Source organism: Aptenodytes patagonicus, chromosome 3 (assembly GCF_965638725.1).
Source record: "Aptenodytes patagonicus chromosome 3, bAptPat1.pri.cur, whole genome shotgun sequence".
Taxonomy (NCBI): Eukaryota; Metazoa; Chordata; class Aves; order Sphenisciformes; family Spheniscidae; genus Aptenodytes; species Aptenodytes patagonicus.
In genome coordinates this window covers 6717570-6743169 of record NC_134951.1, presented here as the reverse complement: position 1 = coordinate 6743169, position 25600 = coordinate 6717570, and the positions used below count along the sequence as shown (strand labels likewise).

General features: G+C 42.0%; 1 protein-coding gene across 7 annotated transcripts in view; it reads right to left on the bottom strand.

Moving 5' to 3' along the window:
* RUNX2 (RUNX family transcription factor 2) overlaps positions 1–25600 on the bottom strand; it is a 228634-nt gene that overhangs the window by 128648 nt on the left and 74386 nt on the right. For all 7 annotated transcript variants that reach the window (XM_076332625.1, XM_076332627.1, XM_076332626.1 and 4 more), the window contains one exon: positions 22439–22543. In XM_076332625.1, coding sequence (XP_076188740.1) covers positions 22439–22543 — 105 coding nt within the window. The remainder of the gene's footprint in view (positions 1–22438; positions 22544–25600) is intronic.

Sequence of the window (25600 nt, the reverse complement as noted above, 5' to 3'; positions counted from 1 at the left end):
CTTAGTGTAAAAAGCTGATTTCTTCAGATCAAAAAGGTAAATTTAAAGAAAAAAAGCGACCAGGACTATGAGATCACATCAGAAATCAGGTATATACCAGCAGCAAAACACAGGGCACAACCGAATGGTGCACAGGGTTGTTTTCTTGATGGTTTGCAAATCTTGGCGCAGCTTGAGGCTACTGAATGAGCACCTTCCTCCGCTGGGCACGGGAGCTCTGCAACAGTTAATGGGACACTCTGCATGTGTGTGGCCTGAGCAGCAAGGAAACCAAGCAGGAAACATGTTTCTAATCTTTTTCTAGTGGCAATTTCAACATTATGCTACAGATAAATTATAGTAATGTAAATAGTAAAATCCAGTTCTCAATTCTTCGGCTCTGCATCTGCCATCACCTTAGGTTTCTGCAGGCGGGACGGGCACAGGATGCTCTGCTACGGGGCGGAGGTTTTGTGCTCAACTCCTGATGGTGCCATATGCAAGGCAGTCTCCTCTCTGCTTTCCCTCCCACGTTTTATCCCTTTGCGTTGTAATGTCTGGGGAATTTTCTCCCATTTCAAGTCTGGGGACCACAGTACCAAAAGATCTCCCTCCTAGCTGTGGCGTCGATACGTCTTACTACAAAGCAATTGCACCTCTGATAAAATTGTAAAAGTGTATTGACCATTATCAAAGCTGCCCTTACTAATTCAACCAAATAAGGTTGGTTTGTTAAGTCAACAGTACTTTCTCGGTCCCATGCCCGAGCAAAAAGCTCTGACTGAGCCTTTCAACAGTGAAGAAATACTGAAGACGTTAGCAACGGCATTGTCTTTCTGTAATACTCTAAAAAAAGCTACGAACATATTTTCATCCAAGCTGGATTTAACAATGCTCTTTCTGCCCCCAAACCTTCTGTTTTCAAAACAAAACCTAAATTTCAGGCCAGCGTTTCCTGTGGTGATCGTTGTGGTTAAACAATATTTGTGAGTTTTTCATGCTTGATAAGGTCTCTCAGAGAAGAATTGCTTGTCAACTGAGGTGTGGCAAATGGAGATAGAGGTTAAAGCCAGCAGAAATGGCCAGATCCAGTTCTCCTCTGAGTTCGTGGCAAAACTCCCACTTACTTCAAAAAAAGCAAGATTTGGGCCGAAACAGCTATTCCAGTTAGCGTTTGGTTTTGTGGGGACAGAGGCGGCAGCTTTTCTTGTGTTATTCACCAGAACAGGAGGAAAATGCTCAAAAGGATAAGAGTGCCGGGGTTTGGCCAGCTGCACCTACTCTTCACGCTACACGCCACAAACGTCTAAAGTGGATCTTGGGGAAATTACCCATAGCGGTTTTGAGGTTTCAAATAAGGATCAAAAAAAAAGACAGGAAAACTGCACTCGAACACTGATTCACTCTGTAAATTGATTTAACTTTCTGACAGTTGAACTGAAAGTTCAAAGAGGCAACCTGGTTTATCAAGATGCAACCCTGCTTTGAAATCATTTAGCCAAAATGTCACCTTCTTCCTTGAGAAGATTTTGGCTCTCCAAAAGTATTACCCATTAATTTTCAAGTATTACAAGTCATATATTTAACACACTTTCTTCCCAGTTTGACATGGACAAGTGAGACCAAACCTGCATAGAGACCTGCTCAATAGGCAGGACCATGACTATGTATAAGAAGTCAACCTTAGCTTAGTAATAAAAACAGGCGCCAGTGCTTTACAAATGACCAGCAAGAATTGGTGTCCTCGCCAATGAATAACATCAGGTAATCTGGGGACTTTGCACAGAAGTCAGGAACTCAGCAGTCATATAAAAATGTGTTAATCACATGAAGCAGCAGTGAAAACTCCTACGCGTATAGTTATAATGGCTGGCATTCATAGGCCAACATTAATGTGCTGGTGAAAGTACAATGAGATCTCTGACCACAAATGATAACAACCTTAGTTTTATGCCGCACCCTGAAGGCAAAACTTTGGAAAACTTGTGTTCCGTTGGTCTTTTCAGAAATGGCACAGACTATTGGTTCCTTGTCTTGATGGGGATTTCCACTCATCTTAGTTCTTTAAGATGGAACCTGTAAAGCTTTTTTCCTCGTACCTGAACACACTGGGTACCTGTTTACCTGACTACTGTATGCAGGTTTGGACTCTCTTGTCCATGTCAGACTGGGGAGAAAGTGTGTTAAATACATGACTCATAATACTCCAAAATTAATGGGTAATACTTTTGGAGAGCCAAAATCCTCTCAAGGAGGGAAAGGAGTCTATCTGCCCTGCACTGAGGTCTACAGGAAATTGCCAACACTGAAAATAACAATTTAATGGGACATTTCATGAATTAATCTTGAAATTATGGGCTTGTGAGACGTCATTCCCTTCCCATCAGGACTGCTCAGAGTTTATTAGTAGGTTCTAGAGCACCCTAGGTTATGCTCTGTCCCATGTCTTAGAAATTACTGAACTTAAATCAATGTGATCTATATGATTATTCAAAACATGCTGGATCCTTGGCTTTTAATGGAGCAACTAAGAGGGAAACAATTTATCAGCTAGCAGCCCAAATAAATAGTATTCACATATTTCTTTCCCTGCCTTCTTCCATGTTTGATTCCTTACAAACCTAATCCATTTTTTTGTCTTCCTCTTTTTTATTTTCTGGCAGCTTCCTCCAGAAAACAAACCAACAGAGACCAGCAAACATTTCTTGTTTGATCTCTTCCATTCATCTTATTTTTCCCTCCTTGTCTTAGCATTTGCTGTACATGTATTTTTGGGTGGTTTTACCTCCTCCCATTCACTAACCATTCATTGCTCTAGTGATAATAGCACCAGACTTTCTGGTCTACTTTCTCAAAAATTACGATTTTAGTAATCATCTGCTCTGTTTCTCTGTGAACTGTAAGCCTTTAGAGATGGGTATACTACTGGGGATGGTAGTTATTTCTTGGCTGTACCAGGTACCCTTTAATCTATGGTTGCACCCTGGCCAACATGTGTGGAGCAGCAGGAGAGAATTCACCTTTTCCACAGCTTTTCTTTTCTACCTGAGCTTTTCTACACCAGCACTTCCATGAATGGGAGGGACATGCTGGACAGTAACACACAAAGGAACCCACCTGGCATCCCAAATTACTCCCACGTGTTCACTGTTGCTAACAAAAGATGAGGTTAGCAAATATGAGAGGCTCCGTTTCAGAAATATTTATATGGGCAGCATGGAGAAGTGACAGAAAAGTAAGTTATTCATTACAAAAGACAACAAACTGTCATTGCAATATTGTGAGCCAAAGTGAAATGGGATTTCACAGTGACTGCTCTGGTACCTTGCGTTTAGAAATGCACTGAGCCAAACTTTTCACAAACAACTTGACAATTTACTACTGTCTGTAATGTAAAAATGAATTGGCCAAAAACTGGCAAAAAAAAAAGCTTTTCTCATTAACGTCAAGCTGCAGAATTCCAGATTAAAACAGCCTGGAGGCTTTCTCCCCTCTAATAGATCTCAATTATTTTTCCCCCCTTAGGGGAGAAATGACCAACTAGGTCTTGCAGCAGCAGGTTTATGGCTAGTACACTGTCAGCGTTTCCAGGAGAAGCCTCTGTTTTCAGGGTTTTCTGACAGTGTTGTAGAGCTCACTTAGACTAACTTTTTTTTGCCTAACAAAGTCTATAAATTTTTAAATAACGCTTTAAAAAATAAATCTTGCTTAGGCGCTCAGCTAATGGGAACTGACTTTTTTGGAGCTCACTTCCAGTTCCCAAAGCAGAAGCCAATCTCAGGAAGACGTTTAACTGAAACCTGGTCCCTGTCCACTTCGCAGCCCCTGCCATTCATCACGCAGCTTGGACGTGCCGTCAGCATGGGGGGTAACCGAGCCTGACGCAATCGGGGCTGTGTTCACATGGCCTCTTCAGGTGGCAGCTGTGCCAGTTGACGAGGTTATCACGCCTGGCCTCTCTCTGCTGTTAATCACTCATCTTTGACCACAGCTACCGCCGATTTGGAGCAGCACTCTGCTCAGCCAACTCGCTTTGACTGATGCGGATGAGAGGAGCACTGGGGAATGGTGTCCTCCCCAGACAGCACAGCTGTGGCTGGAAGAGGACACCCAAGGAGCCCTCAGGTCCCCCAGCCCCTGGGATTCCTCCTGCTAGAGAGCATGTGCAAGGCGAAGCAACATGCCCTCCCTAAGCAGTGTTGTGCTGGTCTACAGGGCTTACAAATTTCCCAATCTCCCTGGAGACCTGCAGGGAGGGTAAGGTGTTTATGGCAGATGCCTCCACCCTGCCACCTTCTGCCTTTCCTACTGTATTTGCAGTAGGTTCTGCTATTAGCTTCCTCCACTGGACGTGGCCATGAGAAATGCTGAATGCAAAGTCCACCTGAGCTCAGGAAGGAGCTCAGGGAAATGCCCCAAGCTGACCCACTTTCTTCTTTTTTCCTCCCTTACAAAAATCTTATCTTAATCCAGAGGGAAAAGATGGGAGCTTCCCCATGGACATGCATGTTTATGAACATCCATGGACTGTCCCTATTTACATATAATAAGAGTCAAATGTCGTTAGGGACACCAGAAGGTTAGTACAGGGACAGACACCACTCGCTAGACCATTGCAGACACAGAGTAGAGGAATGGCCCAGAGAATTGCGCATTAAGGAACTGGAAATCCTGCGTGTTCAAAGGGGCTGCAGAAAGTGGAAAAACCAAATTCACCACTTTCTCAAATCCCTTGTCTAAGGAGGGTCATAACATGTTAAGGAAGAGCAGATTAAGGATATGTTATTATAAATCCAGAGGTACAAGTTTAGATAACTCACTCTGAGTAGAAACGAGTCAATGAGTTAATCATTCACACCGAAAGTCAAAAGCAATGCTAAGCTGCGACTTACTGAACCTGACTGATAGTCTGCCCACACTCACGGTGCAGTCTCACTTTCTCACACGGAGCTCACGATCGTGCTCGTTGCCTATGTCCCGGAGAAGTGTTGCAACTTCGCCCTACTCAGCAAGCAAAGGAGGCCACAGGGGATTTAAGCAAATTTCTTAAATCAGCTCTTGGTTGCTATATACTAAATATTATAGACTGTGGGAATTACAGAGTTTGAGGTAAACAAATGCAAGGTATTTTTCCATATCCAGAATGTCTGAAAAGTCAAGACCGGTAAAATTTAGGGCCTAGAATACCTGTCAAAGTCCCTCTAAAGAAGTGTCTCCCCAACCAGGCTGAGAAATAAAATCATTTCTGTTTTGAATGACTCCCTCAAAACAACACTAACGTGGTTTCCACTGCTGTTGTCTTGTGAGCAATAGTGCTGGTGGGGCTGAGAAAGGAGAACTGGCAAACTATTTTTATGCAAGCCAATAAACCAAGCTGTGTTAAGGGATTCAACAACTAATTTTTAAAAGAGAATGTAAATGCTGATCTAAAAATTGGCTTGACTATTGCCAGTGCAGGACCATAGAGATACACAGCCAATTCCGGGGTGGAATGGGTTACCATGTCCCAGACCTGGATGGTAACCATCTGCGCATGTGCTCTCTGCCTGTGGCAAGTGTGCAGCGATTCTACTTATCTTAAGCCTCTTTATTGAGGGCTAAGCTAAATCAAATCAACTTACATTTATGGGGGGCCAAGAACACCTACCGGGCAGCTGCTGTGGCTCAGCTGACATGTGGAAACACAGACATCCCCTGTAACTTGATCATGCGTCTAAGCCCTGAAATTTTCTCAGTATGGACTCAACTGGAGGCTGAAATTAAGCGCAATTTCAGGTCTACCTTCTTTCAGACTGAAGTGGTGCACAGGTCTAGTGTTAACACTTCACAGTAGGGCAAATTCCATGCATACATACCAAAGCTATAATGATTCTGTAAGTTAAATATAAACAGTTTTGTTTGTGTTGAAATATTTGAACATCTGTCTACAGTGTTGGGAGCCCGAAAAATAGAAGTACACTACTGCACAAGAATCAAATGATGATAATTATGGAATGGAAAACAAAAACTCATGATAGGTTGTTTCATAAGCATGCAGTACTATTATGTATATATATATGCATATGTAGGCATATAGCATAATAAAAGAAAATGCAAGAAACTCTACACCAGTAAGAAAAATTTAAATGTTAAAAGTCTGTCTCATTGAATAAGTGAGACTGTGGTTGGAAACACAGCAACAGATTTTTATACTCAAGTCTTCAACATTTCAACTCTCTTTGCAATGCAAAAACGACAAAAACCAATGGTGCTCTCATGAAAATGCCAAATTCACAATACAGAGACTGCTCCTCCCCATCAGGCAGGGTATTCATTATTATTTTAAATGCGCAGAGTTTTAAAAGCTATAAAAATATTTGAGCGTGGTGTGTATCCTTTTAATTCTGCATATACTCATCTTGTTGTTCCATCAAGCACTTGGCATCAAAGGTTTTCTTTATGTGCAGGTGTGAAAGGTGTGCGTACAAATTAAGGAACTATCTTGCTAACTATTCAGTCTGGAAGAGCACATGAAAGAACCTGAATGTAACAACCCAAGGGATTCATTTTTACTCTGAACTAGGATTCCCAGGCTCCAGAGCTGCTCATGTCCTCTTTGCACATCCAAGACTCACACTGACTTCTGCAGGATTTTTGCAGGAATCCCCATGCTAGAGAAATGTTCCCTTACTGCAGAGGTGGATACAAACAGCTATGTCTGTCTTTTCTATTAGTAACTGTTGTCTAAAAATGTCAAATGTGTTTGGTGAGATTCATTTTCAAATGAGCTGCACATCCTGTCGGGTGCAAGTGATCTGCTGGAATTTATGGATTTTTCAGTTCAGATAGGGAAATCGCCTTGCCCCTACAAAGTGAGGTTTGCCAAGGCCCATGCCCTCCCTGCAGCTCCAGTTGGCTATGACTTCAGTCATATATTCTGGCCAGTAGTCTCAAGGCTGGGGTTAAACAAGCAGTTTGTTCCTCTCTTACATAAGCACCGAAAAACAATACTGCATTCGAGCTCATAAAAATATTTTAATTGGTGATGATTTCCAGACAACTATGTCAAAATTAACTCAGAGTTGATGCCCACTTGCTTAAATTTCATTCATCTGGGTTCAAATTATTTGCTTAAAAGAAGAAACATTTCCTTTTATACACACTTTGGTTTCAACCTCCAAAACCATTGCTAGAAATTAGTCCTAACCACCCAGTCGGCTGCCTCAGAAACCAAGCTCAAATCCATCACTTTAATGACATCAATAACAAATACACAACTTTAAACCCTATTGTGAACAGTGGCATACCGAGGAGCATGTGTAGCTGTCATCTCGTTAGTCACTAGAAAAACACCAATGAAACCAAAAGAGCCTAACCATGACAAATTATTCAAGAGTTTAACCTGAGACATTAATGAGTGCTAAATAGCTTGTTTTCATGCTTGCTTAAGGAGATTTGTTTAAAATCCCACCAACCTCCCCTGAATGTCGCTTGGCGAAGCCGTTCATTCTTGTCAAGCTAGTTTTCCTATTCCAGCTAAAAGAGCAGGTTGCAAATGTTTGGTTAAGGATGTCTGCCTTCCCCACCCCTCAAGACACACACGCGCACGGAGGCAACCGCGCCAGCTGTAAAGCTTCCTCCCCTCGGCTCCACAAAAGTGGCCAATTCACTCCCCAAAGTCAGAAAACGTATGGTTGATAAAGCATGTGCATTGCGATCATTCAGCAACAGTCACTGGTATAAAAGAAATGTGGAAATAATGTCTATCCATCCAAGAGTTTCAGACTTTCTATTCTGTCTGGTTTTTGTCTCTCCGAGCTGTGCTAGTGTAAGGCTCCTAAGCAGGGACTAAGAGAGCCTGGTACTTGCCATTCTGTGAAAGCAGCACCAGGTATTTAACTCTGAGTAAGGGCTGATTTAATGAGAGGCTCACTCCTACAAGCCACCTTTACCTCCTGCAATGTCTTCAAGGAGCTGAAGGAATTGGGGTCTGGAACAACTGCATATACTTACTACAACTACAAATACGGAGCAGCAATATATGGAGCTCAAAGCTAATAGGACAGAAAAAAAAGCCCACTTCTTCCCATCTTGAGGATGGACTAATATGAAATAAAATTTAAAAAAAATAAAGATGTTTTCATTTATCACGGGAAACTGAGACTTTCTGGCTCATATTGGGATATACCTTGGATGGGAACATACCTTATAAACATAACTCTGGTAAACAAACACCTTTATTTTCACCATCTTCCTATATTCATGTCACCCCTGGGGTAGGGTAGTCCCACTATTCATACTCCACACAGGAGGAACTGAGGCCAAGAGGAAGAGGTTCCCAGTTTCCACTGATATCAGTGAGTTTGGACATCTGCTTAGAGGGATTTTCAAATGCACGAATGTCATAAAGACATCAGAGGCAGATGACAGACCTGGAGGACCCACGTTGAAATGCATCAGCCACTGAGCCATCCTCCTACATTCCTGCCTGACTCATCTGGCCACAGAGAGCTGGTCTTCAAAACTTCCTGACATGAGAATTAAAGAAAGAAAGAAAAAAAAAAGGCATAGGGTAGGAGTGTTTTGTTTTCTTTAAAAAGAAACATTTCTTCTAACAGACAGCCTTTATGTTGATGTTCCAGATATGCTAACATTGCTTTTTTCTATATACACTCCAAATCGTCATTCAAACAAGACATGAGCAGGCTTCCAAAACAGGAGCAGTCTCAAATGCACTCCAAAAAACTGCATTGTGCTCCAACGTAAAACTGTTCTTCAGTCCATATGGGAGATCTCAAGCGTTTGCCGAGTCTGGCTTTACTTTTAATGGAATTTATGTTGGAAAAACCATTATATTTTGACCAGATTGGGTTTTATGCCAAAACTTTCTTTTTTTTCTTTTAATTTTTGGGCCAAATTTCACTTGACAGTATCCTCTTTGAAGAGATGACCAAATATACGCAGTTGTTCCATGTTGCATATGAGCCCTAAAATCTAATCTCTCCCCAAACTCGTGTCCTTATGAAAATGTGAAGCCTTCTCATAACTTTAAGTTGTTCTGCATACTGAACATAAATTAAGTGAGGGGTTTTGGAATTTTTTTAAGAACTCGTAAAGTTGGGAAGTTTTCAGCGTGGATTCTGGAACTGAAGCTCAGGGCACGCTGAACTAATTTTGAAATGTAAATGTAAAAAGATATGACCCATAAGCGACAAATTAAAGAGGGAACGTAAACGGTTTGCAGAGCGCGCTGCCCTCCATCGCTGACTGCTTACACAGCACGGCTACTCCGGGGTCAACATTTTCTGGCAGCGCCAGACAATAAAAAACGCATAAACTCGCCGCGCATGGTAAAGCTACTGTGTCTGACATAACACTAACGCAGAGGCCCAGAGAGGTGACTGAACCCTGGCTCCCAGCTGCATCAATCCCTATTTTAATCACCTTCCTGACAACACTTCTCTTTCAGCTCTCAAGCTGCTTGGCTCCCAAGGATGGGAACACCGTGATAGTAAAAGACGTGGGGGAAAGCTTAAACAAAGTTGTAGTAGTGAGGCGAATAAAACTGCCTGTGAAGGTGCCTTTTGCCCAGCACTCAAATCTGTCTCTAAAAAAGTTTGTTTTAACTTAAAATAAAAAAACATGCAGCAGACCGCTCATCCCTGAGCCCCGTTCCAGTCAATGGCAAACAACTCGGCAAGGAGCGCGCTCCCTGCAGCGCCGTTTCTTGAGGCAGCTTCAAATAAGACTGTGTGTTTTGCACAGAAGGAGGGAAAGATTTCTGTGCAGGAGCAGATCTCAAGTACAACTTGCAACACTGCCTGCTTCTGCTCAGCTCCTCCAATTTACAAACCTGTTAAAACAACTCTCGCCGCTGGTTTTAAATGGGCCCAACATCTTCAGCAGCTCTGAGTCACGTAAAGGAGAAGGTAACAACGAGCAAGCGTTTTTTCACGGGCTGACATCAGAGTATCCAAAACACCACAGACTGTGCCCCGGACGCACCTACCACCCAGGTACGCCCAGCTTCTGTTTGCAGAAGGACTGGTCATTTCCCCTGGATTTCACACCCTCCCCCCGGAGGCTCTTGGGAGCCCAAAGTGTCTTTCTCCACATTCACTGACTCCAGCTGGACCTCAGCAACGAGGCTGGGTCCAGATTTTGCCCACCCTGAGGTTTGGATGGTGCCTGGACGCAGATTGTGGCTGCCTGTCACCTCTGCTAAAGGGGACTCGGACAGCAGTGCGTAGCTGCGCTGGAAGCTATTTAGGGCAGAGTTTGGGGGGGGGGGGGTTCAATGCTAATTTCCTGTGGTTGTTGTTTTTAAACACAAGGGGGTTTTGCCTAAAAATACTCCTTTTCAGAAGCACTGTTGCCCGCATTGGCTCTCTCAGCATGGCAAAGGGGTGCCAGAGGTGCAGGAGCGCTCGCAGCGAGGAGGCCCGGCTCCGCACCCCAGGCGCGTTGGAGGAGTCACGGTCTGCAGCCCAAACCTCTCTCGGCTCACACTCCCTGTGTGCTACAGCCTGCAACGTCTGTGCAGACTGTGCCAATTCAGTTGAAGTGTATGCACACCAAATTACCCCTCTGAAGCAGCTAGGGGTGGGGAAGGAGAGTCCTGCCAAACACCGGCGCCTGGAGGCACGCTGCCTTCTAACCTGCAATGCCTCCAGAGGCCCTGCAGGCTGCGGTGGCCCTTGTTTCATCCTTTACAAAGGTTGCTGCCTTCTCCAACATGTCCCCGACACATAGGGAGCAGTCACACCGTGCTCTCCTGTGCTGCTGGAGGTGGCACCTCGCTCATCGCCTGCCGGTCACCAGCCAAAGACCTGACCTGTTGAAGTCAACGCCGGAGCTGCTGCAACCCGCGAGGAGACCCTGCCAACTGCCGAGTTAATTTTCTATGCAGGATTTCCACTGAAGGTAATGGATTATTTTTCAGTGCAAATTAATACCACAGTAGATTAAATATGTTAGAGGTGGGGCTGGTAGGACTGCCTATCATTAAAGTTGCCCAACGTTTCCCATTATAAGACCCAATTTTCAGTTGCTTGCAACTTTACTGAACTTTGACTGTTTGCATTCCATTTTTTCTTGCATGAGTAAGGAACACATTTCTTCAATTTCGACCAAAATGGCTCAGACATTCCTGGAAATGAGTTAGCTCAGGGAAAATGTAGCGCCTCGAAAAACTTTTTTGGCAATCTTTTCTTGAAGGAGCTTTTTTGTCACTGTATTTTGGAGTGGAGATTTGAAACTTGGCTCAGCAGGTTGGGTCTTTTTTTTTCAGAATCTCTATGGCAATCCAGCCAGATTTGGTAAAATTATAAAACTTTGAAAAATAAAATTTCATAGAATGGAAATTCCTTAGATTTTATCAGCTAAAAGCTTTGATTACTGCTTGGCAAAGGTAGCTGATTGCTGGCCCACAGATTTTATGCTCCTGCCACACAATTTTTTGTTGTGAAAATAGTTAAGTTGCTTAAAACAAAGTGTTCACAGATCATATTCACTGTGTGTTCATACTTTCCCCAGCGCCGGGTATGAGACCTTCAGATTTATTCTTCAGAAGCACTGACCGTTCACCGCTAACTCAACCTGAGAGCAGCATTTTGAACATGTAAAGCACTATATATTGTTAGATCTCTAAAAAATAAGAATAAGAGTAAGTGGGCGCGCTCCGTCCCAAAGGACATTGCTGCCCTATGGATAAATCAGCACATGCTCTTACAGTGAAGGACTGTTTTGTCACACACACGAGAGGCATGAATTAAAGCTGCACTGATAACCGTAATCTTGGCATTTCCCAATTCTGAGTACTCAGACGTGGACTTTTCCTACTGTAATTTTTGTCTGTAGCGTATGCATAAAGTAAGACTTAGAGCTAGAGGTATCTGCCCTTTAATCAAAAAGATCTATTTCTTCTATGTCAACATATTATTTATCTGATGTGTAAGTATCCCCTTGTTACATACCTTAAATCTACTGTTTATTCCCTTTTACACCGAGTCACCAGAGAAAAATAGTTCTCATTTTAATTCTTAATGTTGCATGGCATGTATATAGTTAGGGAGGTGTTTACTTTGCATCCCACACAGAAGTAAACACGCTTCCCAGAAAGCTTCCTTCATCCACGAGCTGGGTCTAAAGAACAACCACTGTTACCTGGATTTTGCGAGCAGAGAGTCCTTACTGCTCTCTCCTACCTGTCTATAATAAAGACTATCCCTACGAGCCAGCTGCTATCAGGTTTCTCTTTTGTTCCCATCTTTCAGGAATAGCAAATATCAAGAGTGAAACTAGTAACATAGATCGGTAAGTCTGCATACATGCAAAGTGCAAACCCTACCTAAATACCGAGTCCGAGTATCCATGTGCTGTAATTCTGCTGTCCTAATTCTCGGGGATGCTTATGACTGTGTGTCATACTGAAGGCAATGAATACTGCTGCATGAGACCTCTTCACGGCACTAATAGGCATACCCTGGGCTCACTCTTCCAAAGCAAAAGATAAAGGCTAATTAAACCGTCTGACTTTGCCGTGAAGCTGATGAGGATCGCGTATAAAAGCCAGACTATGGCTGAGCTGTAGGGGCCACAGCCTTTAGGAGAGGAACAGTAACAAGCATGTCAGCATGGGGAAAGGCAACATTTTAAACCACAATGGACATTTCTGCACTGAGTGCCTGAGAGTTTCAACCAAGCAGGCATGGAAGAGGAAAACAGAAAAGATCACACACTGGCTATTTATGTCTAACGAGGAGGGGTTCACCAACATCCTAAATTGTAACAAACTTCAAAGAGCAGCCCTTCAATGTGGCTTTTGAAAAAGCAGGCACTAAGGCCCCCTTTTAAAAAGGTTTAAAGAACGATAAGAAGGAGTATAAAGAAGCATTTCAAAGCTGTGTGCTGCTGCAGTTGCCGGTAAGCCAGGTAGCTTGTTTAAAGCCGATGCAGGTATCTGCACGGCACTGAGCACCAGCCCTGTGGTCCATGCTGCTCCACGTGCCCTCTGCAGTCACAGTTCACCACCACTCACCTCCAGAGATCTGCACACTGACACTTGTAGATACTTAGGGTGGGGTAAATCAGCTTCAACACATGCATACATCTCTCTCTTGACCGCAACGGGCCAGAGATGACTCGCTGAGACACCGTACCTAGCTTTTAGACAACTACAGTTAAGGAGAGTCAATCCACCCTGTCTCTCTGAAAATTTTACCCATATGTCCCTTTACAAAAAGGATTTTCATTTTGACTGCTTAGCTGATGAATTAAAACACTGAATAATTTACATTCACAGCTCTATTGCTGAGCCCTCTTCTGTAGTCAACACTTCTGTCTACAGAGGTGGTAATTTTTTTTTAGCGCTGGTTTATACACAATTGTTCAAAGACATCAAAAAAGAGCAAAAGTGGGGCTGGACCCATAGCCCAGATCATCAAAGCCAAAGAATGCACAGTGTGAAAGCAAAAATTATGTTCCACAAATCTAGAGTTTATGGTGATAAGAGACCCAAGGAATGAAAAATTAAATTATTCTTAGTTTAATTGGTATCCTAGAAACCTGGAACCAACTCTATCGCACTTCATATGTCTACAGCGCTTGATAAATTCACTAGATAAATTGAATTAATTGAAGTATATTGTTGTGTAAGAATCTGAATCTGGGTCCTTGATTATGTATGTACACATGCAAAAAAAAAAAAAAAATGTATTCCATGTATAATACCCTCTGTACTCCTAACCAGTGGATTGTACCACACAGCGATCGTGTATTGTATTTCTAGGTCTCTATTCTTTTCCAGCTTCTATACTACTGAGAAATACAGGTCTGAATTTTCAAAATACAACAAATAACCGTGAGTACCATCCCTTTTTGATGGGTAATCTCTGGATTTCTGATCCCTTTTAATACAACCAGTTAAAATTGGGCTTCTTTTGCAAAACTAATCTAGGATTTACCATATGTAAACAAACACATACCTGGTACTACATCAGTGCCTGCAAGTGCCTACTCCTTTCCAAGAAGATGCTGCACCAATGTGAAACTGCTGTATATAATCGTCTACCTGTCTCACGACATGTGAAGTGATACTCTGGAACATAATGAGCTAGAACCCTCTTTCTAGCAAAATAAACTACAAATGCAAGAGCTGGACTCATGCATTTCTTCCACAGCACACTTCTGTGGTGTTTGTGGAGGTGATGATTTTCCTCTTGAGCTCTAAGAGCAATGAAACGAAACACCGTCAAGTGCCCCTAACTGCACGTGACATTTAAGACCGTGTCTACTACTGCAGGAATGCAAGAATGAGAAAGTGTATGAAGATTTAAGGAAGCAGATGACTAATTGGCATTACTCACATGGATTACAGACGGGCAGGAAGCAGATTCTACACTTGTAAGCACCCTGATTAATACCTGTTTGGCATCCTGAATTTAAATTAGCAGGGCTACTAAAGAAGCAGGATATTATAAAGTGGGAGTAAAGTTCACAAAATGCACATACAAGAGTTTGAAGAGTGATGGAAGCAAAAAACATTTATGCCAGCAATAATCAGGTAAAAGGGTTTGCCTTCCCACGCTGTGGGAAAGATTACATCTCAGAACCAAAGGAGAATGGGCAGCATGTTAAGTTTGGATAAGAAAGGAACAATTAATATGTTCTGATGTGAAGCAGGAACATTGGAAACATAGAGTATTTCCCAGTGTTAGTAAAATCTTTAAATGTTTTCCCCAATATTCTTCACCTATAGGTAACACCCATAGGTAACGCCTATAAATTGTATTATCACCTTTATATTGTTTCTTTCTTATGCAGCTGCAATATTTTACTTAGTGTGAGAATCTTATTAAATACTATGCCTAGAGCTAAATAACTTGAGTTTTCATCTCAGCACTTCACCCAAGCCAAGCCGGGTAGGACCTGAGCAGTACGTGACTACCGAAATCCTGCAAGAGGTGATAATGACGCCTTAGTAGATAGCACCATTTGTTAAGGTATGGCTGTATTGCATTCATTATGGCAGCTATATAGACACTTCAAAGTCAGCTTTAAACAATTCCTTACATTGTCAGAAATGTAGCACGGACTGTTCACAGTTCAACAGAAGACAAAGCATCCACCGGAGAAGCTGGACAAACAGTTGGTTAACCCATGCTGAGCTCCATGTTATCTGTGACTGTACCGCTATCACTACCTGAGCTACCTGCTTTAAAGCTAACTCAGGTTGTCTGAATTTCACAGCAGTGATTGGGTACACCTTAGGACCTTATTATATCTCAGAATCTCATCTGATTTCAGCCATCTCAAAAACAGGGTGCCTAGTCTAGGCTAGTCACCTAGCCTCCATTTATAATCAATGGAAAGGGACGGATAGCTCTAAAGGGCAATTCACTGCACTCTTAGATAGGCATTAAGATAGGTGGGATGAATCACTCTCTGCAAGTGCCTGTGTCTCTTCATTCACGTCAGAGGAAACCTACCCTATATGTCTAATTTTTGGAGAGCTGAAAGCCACCCTCAGTTGACAGTGAGCCACTATTGTGCTGGGTAAGCTGGTCTACTGTAGGTGAGACATGTAATAGGGGATCTGAGCAGACACACGCATTAAGGAACCCAGTTCTTCGGAAGAGTAAGGTTTCCGGCATCCCAAACATACTGCAGCATGAGATCATTACTAAGTTTCTTCCCCTGAAGTTTGAATTAAGTATGATATTCTTCCTCATTTCCTCTTCTGCATTCCTTGTCTGGTTAAATCAGCATCTGTGTTTCACATCTGGGATGACCATGTTTCAGTGGAGAATGAAGTTTATATGGAGAATAAAAATAAATTTTGCACAAAATTTATAAAGAAATTTGGGATTGCCAGCAAGGAAGAACTACATAAGTACTCTACTCACATTACTCTGATGCAGCGTCTCCCAAACATATTTGTCCCATTCCCTACTTCCCAACCCAATTTGGAAAGTGGAGGGAGAGGTATAAGAGGTGCTACATTGAAGTGCGAGAAAAAAATGCTTATATTATTAGCAACAAGCTAAATACATCACAAAAGTGAAGGTGTACAAGAGTTTAAGTTTTCTTCGGAGGAAAGTATGGAACAAAATGGTCTGCGGAAAGCTACTCTAATGCCTTTTTTATACCATCTTCCTCCACAGTACCTTCATGGAGGAGAGTCACAGACTTATAAAAATGGCTTTCACTTTTCCTTTCCTCATAGTCGTGCCATATGGAGATACAGAATGAACTCACTTCCACCGTTGACTTCATTTGTTTAGTTATAATCCCTTTTCCCATCTGTATTTTTAATGGAGACTGTAAGCTATCCAGGGCAAAACTCTCTTATCATATGACTATGCAGCACAACTATAGTACAGTGGGGCCATGATTTTATTTGTAGCTTGGAAAGACCTTTTGAATACAAACAGCAATAGCCGCAATATCAAAAAAACACCGTGATGGTCATCCTACATGCCAAATGTACTAGGAATAGGCAGTTTGGAAGCAGTGTTCCCTCTACAACGGGATGGAAACAATCTGTTCTGTTGACAAATGCAAACTGAGACTGCATTACTTTGGTGAGGACATCTTAGGGGACGGTTTTATGCTCAGTCTTGCCTATTTGTTTTACATGATCTTCTAAAGGTCTTTTCCCTCTCACCGTAACAGTGAATACATGTCACCTCCCTGGGTAGCAACGTCCTCATATGGAGAGAGTCAGCCAGTGTCACATAGATCACTGAGACTTCAGAACTGCAGTGTATGAATTCGAGCCATGAGTGAACTAAGTAGGTTTCGCTTTCATCTTACCCTACACACTACACCAGCAGATAAAAGTTATGATCACCGGAAAAGAAATTATTTTTACTCTCATAGTCTATTCCTCAGACGACGAGTTTTTATGCACCAGCTGCAGTGGAAAAAACAAAGGACTGGTCCTTGGGATGCAGCTACCACCCCCGACAGCCTCCTGGTCACCTTGTTCCAGAGGCGTGCATTGTGGTCAGGGTAACTGTAAGAAGCCCTGCTCTGTGGGTTACACACCCATCTCAAACGTAAACCTAAACCACTAGCATATATAATGTCTGCCACCTTTGATGAGGAACACTTGAATCATCCTACCAGTTTCTTACAGCCTCTGGGAACGCTCAGGAGCTCCAGTCCCCAACTAGTACGGTTTTGTGAAATCACACATTTGCAAAAATAAACCAGCAGCAAATGATAGTGAGTGAAACTATGATGTCTTGCATTTTACACTGCAAAAAGGACCTGGTGTCGTACCACTGAAATCAGAAACACTGCAACTCCTTACTGGGGACCTGAGCACAGGTCAGGTCCCAGCCTGTAAGTGGACTGCAGTCATGCTCAAATATGCCAATGATAGTCACAGAAAAGAACCTAAACCCCACAGCATAGCCACGCTGAACATTTCTTTGGCTGTATAATCACATTTTGCCTCGTTTCTTACGAAAGGGCATTATAACGCAAACATTAAGCTTTACAAAGTCATTTAGAGCAACTTGCAAACCACCAGACCGCCCACTCTGCCTTCCTCTGCTCCCACTTATGCTGGGAGAAATCCGGAATAACCCAGTCAATCTCAGTAGAGATTTGTCACTCTGAAAGACACCAGCACGAGTCACAGATTTTCTAACTTCGGTTTGGATGAAAACCCAGGACTCATTCATCGTATCTCAGGGTATTTAGCATTGACTTTAATTAAGAACCTCCTCGCCGTGCCAAAACGCATGCAGATGCAAACTTCCATGTTCAGTGTGCAACGCATCGCTTGAAAAAACTGCAACGCTACATTTACAGTCTGAGGTAGATGCACAAAGCAGGACCTGCCTGTAAAATTTCCTCTCGTTCTGCAAACTCTCTCTCTCTGCACTGCCCCAATATACCACAGTGCAAAAAACCACAGTCAAATCAATATATTCTTGGGAAGAAGGGGGCTGGTAGAGTGGTTTTTGAAGGCAAGCCAGAGAATATTCTAAACGGGGGACACACAGCGTGTTTTAACTGCTGTGATAATTCCGCATAAAGAGATGTTAAGGATCTAGCTCCTTGCCGTAGCATGCCATGTGTCCCTGAATAAAATTACTGCCATGCAGGCTGTTAGCAGAGGAATGCGTAAACAGACAATGTATCCTTGCATCAGTTCCACAAAATGTTGCACAACACAAATGCCTCTCGATGTGTCATTTCCTGCTTGGCCACCAGCCCAGCTCCTGACAGCCAGTCAACAAAAAAAAAAAAGGGGGGGGGGGGGGGCAGAAAAAAAAGAGAAAAAAAAATTTAAAACAAGAATACTGAAAGATTTAAAGCTGTTCTACTCCAAAGCACATTCCACTAGCCCCAGACTTCTCCCTCCACCCTCTGCCTTTGAAAGAAAAGAGGGAGAACTTCCTAAAAACTGTCGTGGTTCTAAGTCAAGGAATCTCAAAAATCTCAATCACTTATCTGCGTTTTATAAGCCGGGTAGGCCAAACAGTTAATACAAAGGCTGAGCAGAACCTCTCACTGGCTTTCGCTGGCTTCTGCAGCGTGCAGACACAAAGGCGATGTTTGCTCATACCTTTCATCACGTGTGCACCTTGCAAGCTGCAGCGTCAGAGAAATATTCGGGAGCTGAATGAAATAGCGCGGTTTTTCTCCTACCGAAACGCTTCAGTTCAAAGCTCAGAACCACTTTTCCATTCAAGCTGATAGAGAAAATTGTGGTCGGTGACTTTGGAGACTACCTTCAATTAGAGACGAACTAAAGTCTTTGGAAGCCAGGCAAAATATAAAAATATATAGACCTCTCCTCCCTCCTTCCTCATGATTTCCCTCCTGACTGGGTTTCTACCAAAAGCAGCCAGAAGGGAGGACATGTCTCCTATTCTAAAGGTACCACTATGGAAGGACAAATCATTAGTTCTGTATTTGTAATGAGGTAAGGCAAAGGCATTAAAGGGGGGCTTAGGTAAAGGTTTGGGGTTTTTTTTATTCTATGTTTTTCTTCTTTTAATTCCTTTACAGTGATCTCTTGCTATCTGTTGGTCAGTTATGACCTCATGACAACTTACTTATCCGGAAAACTTCTTTCAGCCCTCCCAGCTGGAAGGCAGCTCTGCTGGCTAAGATGTGCATATGGCAGAGGTTTTGTCCTGGATATGAGGAGAGAAAAATATCTGCAGGATTTCCCATGATTCCCAAAGATCTTATACAACCCCATCTCTAGACTCCATCACTCAGAGTGCAATGCGCTCAGTCCAGCACAAAGACTGTGCAACACAGCAGATGTCCCTGGATGGTAATCTACATAGACTGAAACAGATAGTTAAAAATAAATAAATCTTTTCCAAGGAAAAATCATCAGAATACCTTTTCTCATATAGAAATGGGCAGGTTTTCCTAATAGAGCAACCTGACATCACTGTCTCCATTAAAATATTTTAAAATAATACCAGAGGCAAGGCAGCAAGCTTCTACAAGCATATGTTTAATATGACTAAATGGCACTTACATTTAAGAACCTGACTTTCTGAAGTGCTGAGCATCCAAAACACCAACTGGAGTCACTGCATGCCATGACTGTTCAGCACTCTTAAAGTCAGGCTCTAAACGATTGTGATATCTGTCATGGTATTGCTGCTGCTCCTACTGCTGCTGGAAAGCACGCAGCATTCGTTCGCTCGAGTCAACGTGCCAACAGAAGGTCAGAGTGCCTTGCCTATAAACAAGCCTTACAAATTCACGATCTGAAGCATGATGTCATGTCTTAAAATGATAAGCTGGCAACAAAGTAAATGACATTTTGTAAAGATGTGCATAATTTTATGTTTACGCTACTTAGAATGAAGGTTCTAATAAGTCATCGGTTGTGTTCCTTTAAAGGGAAGTTTTATAACTGAGATGAATCACAACTGCAAAAGATCAAAGTTAAAAAACATCAATGATGCCATGGGGTACTTTTTAATCTTGTAATGAATGATGATCATGTGCTCTTATGAAGTTGGTCCAACTGCCAACGCCAGATGTGTATATTAAGAAAAAAGTTGTTTGTGATGTGACAGCTCTGCTTGAGCTGCCAGAGAGAGGAAAACTAGGATAACATGCTTGGGATGTCAAAGTGAAATACAGATCCTGGCAGAGAGGGGCACTATTTGCCGATACATAATTTGTTAAGAAAAACACATTTGCTATCAGAGCCGCTCGTTGACTTGAATTCCTTATTGCCCCCAACCACCTAATTTTCCTCAAGCAACGTAAATGCCAGATACGCTTCTTCAACAAATACTACCAAACAGTAATAAATCTACACGAGTGCAGGGGCTCTCAGAAGGAAGCAGAACTTCAGTGAAACTCCCACAGCTCACTGGAGCTACCCTTTCCCTGAAAATTCAAGTTTAATAACTAGTTATTCTGGAGGTGTCATAGCCTTGAAAGTATCAGACTGCAATAACAGAACTTGCAGAACCAAACTGACGCCAGAGTAGAGCTTCACTAAGTATTTAGCCAAAATATTAAAATTCAGATGGCCATTCAAGCTCAAATTTGGCTTTCTTTTTAAAAAAAAATAAAGATTAAGAAAGACACAATAACCCCATCTAGGCTGTAAGAACTAAGTTACTGAGCATTCCTAGGTTCAGCTATTCAATGAGAATAGCAGACAGGTATCTCGTACAGAGGCCTTTCAGGTCTAAACTAAAAAACTCCAGCAGAACTTGGAAATCTTATTAATTTATATGAACACAGCCTCACTTTTAATCCATTGATCACCAAAACGGTTAGTCCCAATGCAAGCAGGTTCCCTTTCTGTGCTACACAGCATAGTCCACGCTATTCTCCACATCATTTTCAAACCGCTCTCCTCTTTCACAGGGGTTGTGTCCTCTGCTGGGAGATCTCTTCTTTTGGGGATGCCTCAATACATACATGGAAGCAGCCTCCAAATGGGAATGGCTAAATGATATATAACTTATTCCCTGGTTTTTACTCCATGAATGCAGTTTGCCCAGTGTCTCCAAGTAAGCTACATGGAGCAGCAGCTGCAGGTGAAAGTTAAAAATAGGAACTGATTCAGCTCGGGAGAGAAGACAGAACAAAAATTCCCTTGCTGTGACAGATGGACACCTCAGCTGTGAGCAGGTAGCAATGCAAGTATCTATGTAATGAAATTTATCCATAGCTGCTTGCTTTTTCTTATCTGTTATTCAAGGTGAAACTCTACAGCCTGGACAGTTCTTACAGAAGGCATTTCAGTTCCTGTCTCTCCGTGTAAGAGGAGGTGACACCACAGCATCTATCAGCACAAGAAACACTTAACTGCGTGAATTCTGTCTACGTCTTTCTACTTCTTCTGTCTTTGTGGTATTTTAAACAAAACTCCATGAAAGCTCCTTAAGGGTCTCATTTGTATGTGCAGATCAAAGGCAAAATAATTATTTGAGATGCTTCCATTACAGGGATTTTTTTAATGTGGGTTATTCATAAATAGTTCTTAATCTCTAAATGTAATTTAAATACAGCTATACCTGGTTAATCCAATCAATTTAGAAAGAATCGCTCCAGTTAGATTAAAAAAAACTCCAGAACTGGCTCATCAGTGATACCCATATGATATGAGACTGGTAACCAGCTAAATGTGCTAGACAGAGAGACAGACATATAAATCATGAGGGATTAACCAGACTTGACTGTATCTAAAAATAAGTGCTACCCATAAAACTGCTAGAACATGACAAAACAAAATTGTCATAAAAATATAGCCAGTGATCATTGCAAATAGATTCTTAGTAAGTTAGTAAGTGCATTGCTATGAGGTAAACGTGCTGAGTGAAAATCTGCTGGGCTAGGTTTAAATAAAATATATATTCTGTGCACAAATAAGAAACAAAGACCACGCTGTTGATATACTGTTTTTTTATCTTTCTTTGGCCCCCAGGGGTCTATGATGAGTCCATAGCTGAAAACCAATTTCAGGTATGATGAGATTAACCAGGTGCATTAATTATCTGATGGCAAAAGAATTTAAGGGCAAACAAAAAGGCACTATATTATATATTTTCTCTCTGCGCAAGGACTGATCCTGAAAGATCAGTCTCCTATTTTGTTCTAAACATCTTCAGTTGGAAGCTTACGGGAGTTAGTTTAGGGAATTCAGCATGTTGCAGGATTGTATCTGTTATGCCTAAATCAGATTATATATAAATACAGTGGGTTTAGTTCTCATTTACACTGACAGATAATGTATCAAGACCTTGATGTGAATGAGAATCAGGTTTGTGATTGCCCAAATTCAGCCAAGCACTTAAGTGTATGTTTAATGCAAGTATGTGTGTGGTCCAATAGACTCCAAATTAAGCATGCGCTTACATATTTTGCTGAGCAAGAACCAATGTTTGACAAAGATATATATTTCATTTATGGGTCTCTGTTAAACAAAATTAAGCAGATGTAAGTGCAAAAATAAGAATATAATACTCACTTCTTGGCTCCCTTGGCCCATCCACTGTAACCTTTATAGCTCTGTGGTATGTAGCGACTTGGGGGGGATTTGTCAGGACAGTTATTGTCAAAGTAAAGCTCTTCCCTACAAAGGGAAAAAAACAACAAAGAATGAGTGATTACAACATGAAAACAGTCACATGCATGTTCAGTAAAGAATCAGAGACGTTTAAAATTATTCCCTGTCGTTACCACAATCGTGAAAATTAAAAACATAACTGACCATAGGAGTTTTCCTCCCCTTTAGTTTTACTCTATGTCAAGAATATGTCCATGTGTTGACAATCTAAATGTTCCTTATTTAATAATGGGTCATCATACAATGACAGAACAAAAGTGATTCACTGCTGAGGACAAGCCAAATTCTTTGCTGTATTGAAAGTGGTGTAAATCCAAAGCAAGTCAGATAATTTAAAAATTTACTCCAGTTTTGCAGCTGTGTGACAGAGAGCAGAATGTGGCCACATGTTATTTACTTCACACAGTTTTATCATTTCATTTGTTTGACTTGACTACAATAAGATGAGGAAAGAATGTATTTTCCTCCTGGGAGTTATTTTAACAGGGAATCAGTGTCTCCTATCCTTCGTATGCCAGGGGTAATACGATGATATCATTATTACTGGAACAGACTTTTTTCCCCTACATACATTCCATCTATGAAATACTAAGAAAGCCCCCAACTTTCATAAGGGTGAGAAACTGCTGTGTGCACGTATGTTGCTATCGTAAGTCTGCATTTTTTTTTTTATTTTTCCAAGTTCAAATTCACGCAGAGATTGCACAAGATCATCCGCAGCCTTTAGCTGAATGAAAACATTAAAAAGAAATAAAGCACACATTCTCACAAGGCGCTGGCCCCCGTTTGGGAGACTCACTGACAGTTGTAATCTGCTAGATATGCAACGGTTAGTCATGTCAGATAGTCAAAACTGAAAACTGTTTCAAGACAGGAAAAGGTGGGCGTACAACAGTGACTCAATAAAACAGTCAGCAATCTTCGGCCTTCATGCTCATTTAAGCTGCTACTTTACCAGACACTTAAAACTCTTTCCCCCCCCCCCCCCCCTCTGTGTATGCGTGCATTTTTGTTGCTAGGGCTTTTCCTCTTGCTGAACTCTGAAGGCATTCAATCAAGACACAAATCTTAAACGATATGTAACAGCACAAACTTAATGCAGTTTTTTTGAGCCTAATATAGAACAGCTTATATATAAGGCATAATACAGAACAGAGCTTTGGCTGTCAAATCTAGTAATTGGTCTTTCTTTCTGGTCCAAGTCGTATATCCCCCAAACCTGCCTGAGACACGCATCATTTATTATCAGGAGTGCAACTTCAAACTGTCTTGGCTATATTTTTCACGAACTAGAATGTGACACGGGTTTTTTTTAAGGAAATATAACTGTCATTTAGAGTAAAATGATTTTCCAGGTGTAGCTGCGCTCCAGCTGTGCCCACCACTCTGAGAGATGCAGGGTAGAGGGGAGGTCAAGGCCCCAGCAAAGGTGCAAAAATCTCAGGAGGCCGAATTCTGCCTCAGTGGAGATGCATGGCTGAGGGTGGCTTTCCCCAGTTTCATTGGGAAAGGGATTATTTCTCAAATCTTTTGAGAGTGATCGTCACAGGAAGAGAGTTAGGTGTATGTAGGACGTCCAGTCTTTGCCCAGTCCTGCCCATCCGCCGTCCCCAGAGGTAAACTGTGTGTCCTGCCAGCGTACAGCGTGTGCGTAGGCAGCCTTCAGGCATACAGCAACAGCCCTACCGAAGCGCATAGTGCCTCCACGCCTGCCTGTTTAGGGCTGAAAAGGGTCCGTGCCTTTTATCCCTCTCCAAGCAGGAATTCAGCCTATTGCTTGGATATATATAAATTCGTCAGGGACAGGTTTAAGGCCTCCTTCAGTGCCAGCCTATCATGTCAAAAAGTTCTGACTATTAAATTGTGTGATGACGCCATTCAGATCACAGTTACCCATATAAAATCAGTAGAATATTATTGGTAACAAAGACACTAAAGGGATTTTCCATATACTTTGAATGAAGAATTTGGCCTTCAGATTTATATGCCAAAAAGTATAAAAGTCTATCATGACTAAAAATTAACCTGACAAAATATACTGTAAGACCTTTTAAAATCAAGTTTGCGTAATTTTCTACACTAAATATATCTCAACAGGATACAGTGGACAGAAAAAATGCGCTCAATATATAAGGGCTACGTTTCGACCTCTACCTGTGAGCACTTCTAAACTGTCACCTCTCAGCCAGCCTAAGGTGCACAGGTAAGCATCTAATTTGAAAGGGAAACTGTTTTTGTTCCCTAACTGGGATTCTACCAAACCGAAGCACTAATGAAGTAACACTGCGGAAGCCCCCTCACACTCGGTAAACAATACATCACTTCATCGGGGGGAGCTGCGCGGCCACGCCAGCGCACTCAGGTTCCAGAGCTTTCAAGAGATGATTTACATATTACGGGATTAAGAACAAAATAAATTTTTAAGGTCCCCCGTTTCAGTGATGCTTATGCCTTCCACAGATACTTCACAGATATCCCTCCTCAGCTACGAAATCCTTTAATGCACTTTTTATCACCTTTCTTTATTGCCCTTAGTCATTTCAACTATCCACTTTTAGAGGCTAAAGACTAATTGTAGTTCTCTTTTATTAAACTCCCCAGCCAAGCAGTCATCTGGCACTGTTGCTTCAGTGTGTCTAAACTGTGCATTCTTTGTTATTCACACATGTGAGCCGAGCTGACACAGAGGAGGACGAGATGGACATATGCTGAAGCACAAGGCAAACCCCAGAAATTAGCTTGAAAGGAGACTCGGCAGCCTGTGTGTGTTGCATATTTTTTCAGTTAGATGCTAATGTGATTAAAGTATCAGGACACAACAAAATTAAGGTTATGATCCTTTGCTTATTGAAGACAGGAATTCTTTCTTCTCTGTGCTGTGGATCGGGCTTGTAAAAGTGAGCTACCGCCTGAAAACCACATACAAACAACTTCTGCATTCACATAAAGCACCCCGGTTACTTATTCTTATGAATCCAGAAAAGGTGTTTAAGAGAAATTATACAAACAAAAACGTGAAGCTTCTGTCAGGCAAGCAACATTAATATGTATAAAAATCAAGTT